The sequence below is a fragment of the Protopterus annectens genome, chromosome 9.part0 (genome assembly GCF_019279795.1).
Source record: "Protopterus annectens isolate FY-2018-M chromosome 9.part0, PAN1.0, whole genome shotgun sequence".
Classification (NCBI taxonomy): Eukaryota; Metazoa; Chordata; order Ceratodontiformes; family Protopteridae; genus Protopterus; species Protopterus annectens.
In genome coordinates this window covers 1,367,451,191-1,367,462,132 of record NC_056743.1, presented here as the reverse complement: position 1 = coordinate 1,367,462,132, position 10,942 = coordinate 1,367,451,191, and the positions used below count along the sequence as shown (strand labels likewise).

The following is a 10,942-nucleotide window of genomic DNA, read 5'->3' as shown; positions in this document are numbered from 1 at the left end:
GCTTGAGATTTTTTTTGGGGGGTGGGGGGGTATGTCAGAAAAGGAAATACTGCCAGCACACCTATCTGGAATTTTGTAAATAGTTGTATGTCATTTGGGAATATCAGCAAGATGCAATTGCTTGTGTTACCACTATATTAGAACTGTATATCAAGAGGCTGGTACACAATTGTGTGTAAAGTATTGAGCTCAAGGATGTGTCCACAGTGTACCCTAATAGAAAAGAACAGAAATGCATATAAACTATTGTACCTATGTAACTCTATACATTTTAACACTGAGAACTAGAACATAGAGTGTTAACTTGCAAAACTTCAAGAAAATAGTTGAAATTAAATTGTTTTATAATTGTGCTATAAAAGTTAGTTTCAATGCAACAAGGAGACAGGATGTCTACACTAGGGGACTCTGTGTTGTTTTGTAAGTGTTTCTTTGTTTTATGACTTCCAGGCTCTGCAGACATCTGAAGGCTATGCATTTTCACTGGGAGATGCTAGATGACGATTGGATGGGAGAAAGGAAATTCACCCCAGGGATCACGTCAGTTGCCCTGCTAGACAGGGGTCCAGGAAAGTAAATAATGTGGGAAGAAATAGCCAGGGAATTGTTATGGCTAGGCTTGTATAGGCCCTAGGGCTGATAGCCTAGTACCAACCTATAAACCTATGCTGCATCAGTGGGGGTTGTTTGTAAGCCTGGGAATGGAAGTCAGGAGACAAAAAGTGTGAGGCCATGCTGCAAGTATCCCAGCAGCAATATTTGAGATATTAATTTAAGAACTCTCTGAAAGAGAGAGAGAGAGGGCATTTTGTATTTTGTCTTTGACCTAACAAGAACATCCACTCACCACCTCTGCAGTTGTCTTGCTGTAAGTAAGTTAAATAGGTTACAGTAGTTTCTTTTAGATTCACTAAGGGATATAGTAAAGATTAGTTTAAATGTTTTCTGTATTTATTTGAGATTGTCCTGCAATTTTGTTTTAAATATTTCCTGTGATTTTGAACTCTGAAGTTACTGTGATGATTTGCTGAGTATTTTCTTGTTCTTTTATTATTATTACATATATATGCTGCCCTGGCTAGTGAAAGCGGATAAGGTACACATACTAAACCTAAAGTACTTGATAATAGTTTTCGCTCTTACTCACAAACACTGGCTAATGTACAATGTATGTACTGTACCTGTGTATTATGTATGTATTCTACCTATAATCCAAATTTCAGCTGTACACCACAATTCTATTAATTACCTTTATTTTTAAATTAATATTCTCTTGTTTGTTCTCTCCAGTGTAACTGTTGATGTGCTGCATACCACTGTAAAAACATGTCTGTTGTAATTTATGTGTATACTGATCATGTCTAAATATCTAAATGTATCTGTAATTTTTCTGTGTGGAGCTTTTCTCCCCGGGCCTCTGCTGAAAAAGGTCTTTTTTCGGCTCAGTCAGACACCCCCGGTTAACAAATGTAAAATAAATAAATATTTAAACCTATAATTGTGGCTGATATCTGTGAGACATATTTAATCTCTGAGAGTACTTGCACATGTATTTGGTGACACAGTGGGCTACTTCTAATAGCCTTGCTCTTGGTCAAACTACCATTTGGATTATTATTAACATTACACAGTAAGATTGGGCACCCTTTGTTAAGAGCCTTAAAGTAGCTGATAAAGAGTTGACTAGTGGAAGTGATAACTACCTTATAGTCTGGGCAGAAGGGGGCATTGCTAGTAAACCTGTGCCAGCCTTTCCCAGGTGTGTGCATGTGTATAAATCAAACCTCAAAGTGTGTGTATGTCAGCTACTTGGGCAAGGACACAAAGCACTGGTTGGACAGAGATGGGGCTGGAGGTCTTGGTTTGGCCACTCAGCTGAGATCTCAACTCTATAGCTATGCCAGTGGGGAGTCTTACTGGGAATCTGGAGAAAGAGGGAGAAACCATCCCCAGACTGACTGTGGTCTCTATGTACTATTAAGGGAAATTGCACTTTACTGTGTGTGTGTACTTGTCATCCTCCCAGTGTGTATGTCCCCCACTGTTGCCAGTAGTGAGGAATGAGGCTCCTTGATTACTGGGCCAGTGCAGGGGCATCACAATAGTTTCTACCCTACAATGATTAGACTTCTGAACTTAGGCACTAATCTTAGGGGTCTGTACACATTAGTCAATTTCTATTTATTATGCAATATGTAAGTGCAATATTTATTTATTATATCCATAGTATTATTTAACTCATTCAAGTGCAATATTAGACAAATAACTTAGGTATTTCAATCTGTAGTGTGTTTTGTATTACTTTAAGTAGGATAGTTAATTTAACTCAGGGGAGGGTATTTTGTCATATATGAGTGTTGGTAAATGGGTCTGCTCTTTCTTGCATGTATTGGGAGTAGTACTGTATTTGTTAGTTATGTTTATTCCTCTACTTGTATGTGTTGTTTCACTTTCCTTTATAATCTCAAGAAGTGAGCTGATGCACTAAATTTCATTTAGGCTACACGTGTGAAGTTATAAATGATAATAAAGTTTACTTTGACTTTGACTATACCACCACAGCTTTGGTCCACATCCCTGATGTCTGATGGACAAGCCATAGCCAAATGGGTAAGGGACCTTTGCCTTGACAAGTCCTGTCAGCCTAATATAACTAACATCATATCCTTCTCCATGCTCTAGTTCTTGTTACTAAAGTTCAGAACATGGATGTTACTAAGGTACACAGTTATATTACTTGCATCCTTTCCAGGTATGCCTCTGATGATTTTGCACTGCTGAGCACATAGTTCAAGCATATCTTGCTGCAAGGACTTTCTTGCAACTTAAAAAAAAGTGTCTGAATTATGTCCATATCCTAACTCCAGCCTCCAGGTTCTACACTTGGCCAGTTCTATAACCGGAAATGTTTCTACTAATATTACAATTAAAAAATAAAATACATGCAGATACTGTTTCCTTGCCTACATCTTGTCAACAGTAGAGGTGACAGTCCCTTAATTTTAGAAAACTGTTTACCATGATTCAGTGCTGGGTTTTCATGTGGCTTGGCAGTCTAGACCTAAACTGAGAAATCAATGCACAAAAAATGCAAATGTTTCCAAGTGGGATACCTACCAGATGGCCAGAGTTTATTTTCTCTGCTCTGTTTTTTCTTCAGTGGGAGAATGTTTATGTTTGAAGCAGTACTTTGCCTAAAGTATGATTGGTTGCTGTGATACCATTAAAAATCAAATACTCCCGTGTTATTTCCCATTTACAATGTCCACAGCTTTCTGTGGACCTGCAGTGCTGTTTTGTAACATCTCATTGACAGCAAGATAATTATTTGACTTGTCTGAGCTAAGTATAGTAATTTTGATGCCAAGTGTCAGGTATTTATATTCACAGCATCTGGTACAGTTGAAATGACCAAAAATGCAACTGAAATCTGCCTTATTTTCAAAAACACTGATGTTACTGGGGCAGTTGTCCTGCAGGATCCTTCACAGAAGTATACAGTAAACCTCTTCAAGTTCATCAGATGAATTTGGTAAGTCACACAAGTTTATGTGTGTAAATAAGGGCAGACATGGCAGAGACAATACGTCTTTCACAAAGCAAGAATTGAGACTACTATTAATATAGATAACTGAAAAGTTTATTCAACTTCCTTGGGTCTTTATCCTTAGCAGTCTAACAGAAGTTCCAGACTTGATATTATGAGTTCTAGAACTTTGAAAAATTAAGAACAAGACTTGGAGAAAAATCAAATTCACTGTTATGTATTAAAAGCATTTCTTGCAGGGGGGGCAAGCCTCCAGGCACCCCCACACGTCCGCTTTTACTATATTGCCACTGAGATTGCTATACCTTGCAGGTATGGGAATTCTATGAGATACAGGAAGTTTGGCCTTGGAGTTTATTTCAGTTTTTCACAATTAACATTTTCTGTGTTTCTAGGGAGTATATTTACACTCCTGAAACATACTGTAGGTACCATTCATCATTAATTTAATTTCAAAAGAGTTAGCTATTCAGGAGACTTTGTATGATTTAGTGAAATTAAAATTACTTTCTGAACTGGCTCACTGTAGCCAGTAGCCTTTTAAAGCAAAACTGTCATAAAGTCAACAAAATATTGAATTATATTTATTTACTTATTTGTGCAGACCCTTTGGTGTGCATAAAATGAGTCTTTGCATTGTGAACAGAGTATCAGTCAGTATAGAGAAGGCTATTGGATCTTCTAATGTTATTTTCAGACTTAGTTTATGCAGTAAGAAAACTGAGTAGGATGTAAAAGATCTACCTGTGAAAAGAGTTTTTGTTTACTTGGAAGATTGTACCAAAGTGGATTTCATAGATATGTGCTTTACCAAGGGAATATGTTAAACACGTCCTCTGAAAGAAAACTTGTAGAAAAGATGTTTCTGTTAGGCACTGTTGTATCCGTCATGCCTACATTACTATGGTGTTGGACTGAGTGATGATTGTAATAGTAATAGTAGTAATAATAATAATAATAGCTGATTAAATGGAGAAAACACCCCCCACCCCCCGTCAAACAACTATCCAAACAGAATCTGAATTATCCATTTTATATTTTAATACATTCTGTATTTCTGTGATTTCAGTTTTCTCATTTTCTGCTGGTATCACCTAGAGACCTCAATCTCATTACCACAATCAACAGAATGTGCTGGAGGGACAGGTTCATAACCCAGAGACTGCCCATGCTGTGGAATAGACTTCCCATACATGTCAAACAGAGCACCTCAATGGCCTTCTTCCAAGAGAAACCTTGATGAGTGGATGGGAAATAAAAAATTCACCCCGAGAAACACTCCAGTGGCTCTACTCGACAGAGACACTGGGAACTAAGGTCAGGTGGCACGATGCCAGGGTAATCCTATCGGCTAGGCTTGTAAAGGCTCTAGGGCTATTAGCCTAGCACACACCTATGAACCTGTAAGCAAGTGGTCAAAATTGAGTGAATTAGTAAGTTGCATGTTTGCTTGCTTTATTACCAAATCACCTAATACAGTGCCTACTGGCTGTGGATGAAGTTTACAGTACACACACACACACACACACACACACACACACACACACACACACACACACACACACACACACACACACACACACACACACACACACACACACACACACACACACAATAGAGAAATTGCCATGTCAGTATCATTGTTAAAAGTAAATTCTGTCTCACAACTGCTACTTAAGAAGTAAGATGCTCTAGGGCAGTGGATCCTGTAGTGATTTCAGCAAGGTTTCTGTCCGATTACAAAATCAATGGTTCCCCAGCCAACTAATTTAATAACACAGTCTTCTGCTAAGATATCATTTATTGTTGTTCATGATATACACAAACTGTAATTACATACTGTAGTTTTTGTCACTACCTGTTTATTGTCCCTGCATCTCTATCTCTTGTTACCACTACCTGTTATGTGCATTTTATGATTCTGCTGCAACAGTTTACATATTATTTAATATACATGTTTTGCCTATCTCTTTACTTAACTGAATGCCTAACTTTAGTAAAACAAGCCTTGTTACTCATTCAGCAGACTTATAAATGAATGAATGAATTAAATAATGAATAAACAGCGCATGCATACCTCTTGTAAACAGTTTTACATCCTGCATATTTCTTGTATGAAATATGTGTTAACGAATGTTGAATCCTTTTTTAGGGTACTTTGGGCAAACAAATTCTGTGCAAAGCATTCAAGGCTTGCTGAACTTGAACTGTGAGAAAGTATATCTAAGGTGCTGCAGCATTCATTTTCTAACAATGTGATTAGGCTAGATGACATGATTTGTCTTTACTTAAGTCTTGGTAATAGGAGGCAAGACACTCTTACATCACATAAATTGACTGTAATTGTGCCTTAGTACTTCCACTATCAAGGTGGTCAGTTACTTATCACTGCTAAACTACCCTTCTTCAGGCTGTTTCAAACATCTGGTTAAGAAGCAATTCAGACCCAGACAAACTCATACTATGCCACTCTGTCTTAACCTGTTTAACCTGCAGTAGTTAATTATAGCTATCTACTGTGAAACAGATATCAGGACTTAATAATATTTGATGTAAATCCAAGTGGACAGCTTGTGTGCAATAGTCAAGTGCTCAGTTCTTTTGAAGCTTCAGTCTACTCAGATGCAAACACAGTGAAAATGAGGACCTGATTAAAATAACATACCTCCTATGCTCTACTACTTAGAGATTTAATGTTTCCTTTAAGTGTTGTCAGGAATTTTCTTCAATGAAAGTGGACACAAGTCATGCGGTCATCAACATTATCACCAATCACTCAAATGAGGCTTATGCCTTTGTAGTTTTGTAGTTTTACTCTTTGCAGTCCTTCCATCAAGATTTGATTATGAAAGATACAATTGTTTTGAGTTGCTTGAAAAGATGATAAGCTGTCAAAGCATGTTGTTTTATTAAATTAAAATGTTCTCCTTCCTGGTTATCAGGGGTAAAACGAGAATTTTTTGTTCTGTACAGAAATGTCTCATTGCTGTCATGCCCACCTAACATTTAAAATGTATATACTTCTCTGTTTGCAGCCCCATGCAAATAAAAGTGACATCATTTTCAGCTACTGTTCTGTAGAACAGTAAAATAATAGTTATTCTTAGACAACCATTTCTTTTTTATAAGTATTTTATGTGCAGATCTGTGCTGTAGACAATAGTTTAAACATATGTTCTGGTTTCAAAGAGATATAATTGTTCTGAGAGAAACTCAGAAAAGAAATGCACTCCACTGAGCACACTGACTATGCCTGGCAGAATGGTCATGTCTATCGCTGCTCTCTCCCAGGCCAGTAATAAATGAACCATAAACTTCTTTTCTAGCCTGGAAGTGAACCTCAAAATGAATGAGTTACTTGGGTAAAGCTAGTGGTGCCACTGGTCTGAGGGGAATCATGCAATCAAATAAATAAAGAATTTAATTTTTATCTGAAAATATTTTAAGTTTTTACAGATTTACACCATTTTATTAAGACTTATGGAAGATTTATGTTTGACATTATGTATTTTTCTCACAAGGCATCTCTTGTTTGAGTTCACATATTTTGCTTAGAATTAATAACACAGTGCCATACTTGTTATTGTTTTATTAAAGTATAATTTGTTTTCAGAACTAGAATAATGTGACTATTTTATTTGTATTTTGCTTTGATTGATTAGCTCTCTTATGGATCCAGCTCTCCAGCACTGTCCAACAGACAAAGGTTCCCAACCTTCTTCCGGACTCACCCTTCTGCCACACTTCACAATCCAGCTCGTGTTCAACTCTTCAAAAAATGGCGGTGGACAAAGATTGCCACAATACAGCAAACTACAGAAGTCTTCACAACAGTAAGATAAAATCTGCATTCTTTCTTTTCTTTTTAAAATTAATGTATGGACAACTCTTTTTTCCACTTCCAGTTAGCTTTGGTTTATGTACATAACATATAAATAACCTGATGTGCTTTGCACACTATACGTGGGGAGAATTGTACTTCCTGTCCCCCCACCAAGGTCATGTGCATTTTGTTAATTTTGCAAGTGTGCAGCCCCCAAAGGCTGCATGCTTAGCTGATGCTATTTGTCTTACTGCTTCTGTAGTACAACCTTTAAGTGAAGTGCTTAGTACACTGTAAGTGAAGAAGGCTCTGTGTTCAAGTTTCAGGGATTATGCTTTTTATTTTACTTTACTTATTTTTTTTTTTTTTGTCCATAAGTGTGTAACCACCAACTGCAAAATGCTTCCCTAATACTGTTTGTGTCACTGCTTCTGTCCTGCAACCTGTAATTGAATTGCTTTACACACTCTAAGTAGGAAGGGTTGTGGATTCAATTTCCTTCAAGGTTGCACGCTTTTTTCCTTTTATTTTGCAAGTGTATAACCAATAACTGTTGTGTGTGATTCCCTAAAACAGATGATCTCACTGCTTTGGTAGCTGAACCTGTAAATGAAGTACTTTGCACAGTGTAAGTAGGAATGGGTTGATGTCCCCTCAGGATTGAATGCTTTTTGTTGTTTTTTTCTTTCATTCTGGAAGTATGTAACCATAAACTGCTATATGCTAACCTACTGGTGTTTTTCTCACTGCTTCAATAGCTTGACCTATAAATTAAACACTTTGTGCACTATAAATGGAGAGGGTTTTTGTAATTTTTTGTCTTTTTTCATTCACTCTACAAGTGTGTAACAATCAACTGATGTATGCTTTCTTGATGGTGTTTATCTAACTTCTCCAGAATTTGAACCTGTAAATGAAACAGTTTGTGCATTAATTATGGAAGGTTGTGAGTTCAGTTCCCATGAGGGTTATATGCTTTTTTTTTCATTCATTCTGCAGTTGTATTACCACCTACTACTGACTGTTTGCTTTGCTGATGTTGTATGGCTCATTGCTTCTGTAGCTCAACCTGTAAATGAAGTGATTTGAGCAATCTAAGTGAGGAGGGTTCTGCTTCATATAGGCACCATTGTTATGGTAGAGTGCTTGTTTCCTTACATATGCATTATAGTACTGGTACAGTGGTAAGACTCTATTATTGTAGTATTTGCCTTTGGTCAAAATATTGGTACGTTTCTGCATCCCAACCATTGTGTGCTGTTTTAATTTCTTTTTATCTTTGGTTAGTTGACGTTTAATCTGTGCATTTCATATCCCCTTATCTATTGTCTTCCACATCCCTACTCATGTCACCATATGCTTGTTTGTGTGACTCTACTACCTCCTCTATGTCCTAGCTTAATCTTATTTCCCTTTCTACATTCAACAAGGTCTGTTCTGAATACATATATCTGCATCTATATATATATATATATATATATATATGTATATGTGTGTGTGTGTGTGTGTGTGTGTGTGTGCGCACGCATGCATGCATGCACACATGTATTATATACATATATAGATCACTACATCAAAAAATAAATCAGCAGGCATGCCTCATGAACCTGTAGGACTACCATGTACCATCCTTCTCTTGCCACCCTCATAACTCCTGGTGGACAAGCGAGCACTGCTGATCATACTTTCCTGAGGCAGCACTCAGGAACACATGCTGTTCCTGCAGTCTTTGCTGCAACTGCAGTCACTCGTTGTGCAAACTTGCCAAGCTATATTTGCTGTTAATGATCAGAGGAGCTCATCACACATGCACAGAAAACAGAGGAGGGCTGGTAGTGATCTCGGTCTTAGTGTTTCTGAATCCCAAGTTTGTGATTACCCATCAATTAAATGGAGCACCTTTACCTCAAATGCAGAATACACAGAAAAGTTCTTAGGCTTCATAAACAACAGCATTTTGGAACAGATTTTTTACAAACATATTAAAGGGCATACTATTCTTGACCTTATTCTTATAAATACAGCTTCTTCGTGTGCTATTTCCCCTGGTATCACCCTCCCCCAGTTAAATCAGATTATTCACTGGAAAATAAGATATTTGTATTTACCATTCAAGTAAGCCTCTGAAACTGAGGATAGGAATATTTCAAAATTCAAGAATTTCCACTGTAGAAAGTTCATTAAATTCTAAGATAAAGGTTGAAAATGCACTTATCCCAGCATAACTCAGATATCTCCTCAACAGGAAACTATAAAAAAGAGTTCTGGGTCCACGTACATTAATTTATGTAATTGAGAGTACCTAGCAGATCTAAATATAAAAGAATGTTTAAAAGTAAACCTCCTTGGTTGTCTACCTAAATAAATAAGGCTTACAATAAAAAATTAAACTCCTTAAAGTAAACACCAAATCTAAGAGTCCTAAAGATGAACAGAGTTAGCAGGCTGTTTAATTAACAGCACTAAGGAAACCCTGTCAGAAAGACTCCTTAAACTAATTAACATGACTTTAGCCATTGACATCATCCTGGTAGTTTGGCACATAGCAGTGGTGATGCCTCTACACAAGGGTAGTCCAACACTGACTGTAGGAATTAAATGCCTATCAGCCTAAAGAGTAAGGAGCATATTATAACTGAATTGGTTAACTATGAAATTAAACATCTCAACAGGTATGCATATTATAAGTGAACTGATTAACTACAACATTAAACATCTCAACAGGCTTGCAGCACTTTGGCTTTATTAAGGGTGGATACTGTATAATGAAACTGGTTACCTTCTTTGAAACAGTAACACAAGCTGTTAGCAATAGGTTCATAGGTGTATACTAATGGCCATGCTTGACCCGACTAAGGTCTTCAACACTATACTTCATGGTAATATAGTTAATAAGTTAAATGCAATATAAATAGATTCCTGTAGAGTGAGATGGATAGCAAATTTACTAATGGACAAATACCATACAATGATGGAAACAAGTGCCTCATCAAAGAGTAGAAAGGTGATCATCTGTGCTCCACTGGGCTCTCTGCTGGGATCCCTTTTGTTTGTCATTTAATTTTTTGATCTCCAGATGACAAAGCATGTCTTGTTAAACATGTTTGCAAATGACTTGTAAACTCCTGGTGTGCTACAACTGGGATTAAATTAATTACAATATATTGCATTTGATAAGCCCCCCCCCCCCCCAGCATACAACAGAGGCATTATCCTCTCCAAAATGAGAATGTTGTTAAACAAATTGGTAATTGGGTTGATAATTCCTTCTCATTTGATCATTGTGCAGCAACAGTAATTAGGAAGCATACCTCTCATCCTCTTACAGCAAAAAATCTGACAAAGGCACAAAAATAGGGAACTTTTTGAATATTTCTCTTACAAACTTAGAAAGTTGATAAAACAACAGGTTTTGCATTAACAAGAATTTTCTGAAGGATATGGAGCCTGAAACTCAAATGTATATAATTATTTTCTGACTTCAACCCTCAATGATTTACCAACAATGTACCAGAAAATTATAATTTTATGTGAAACAGACCAAAAATATGAGGCAAAATCTGGACATTCTG

General features: G+C 36.9%; 1 protein-coding gene across 2 annotated transcripts in view; it reads left to right on the top strand.

Annotated features, from left to right (window-relative positions):
- LOC122812081 (gamma-aminobutyric acid type B receptor subunit 1-like) overlaps positions 1 to 10,942 on the top strand; it is a 2,214,644-nt gene that overhangs the window by 1,786,376 nt on the left and 417,326 nt on the right. For both annotated transcript variants that reach the window (XM_044084349.1, XM_044084350.1), the window contains one exon: positions 7,210 to 7,380. In XM_044084349.1, the coding sequence (XP_043940284.1) occupies positions 7,210 to 7,380 (171 nt within the window). The remainder of the gene's footprint in view (positions 1 to 7,209; positions 7,381 to 10,942) is intronic.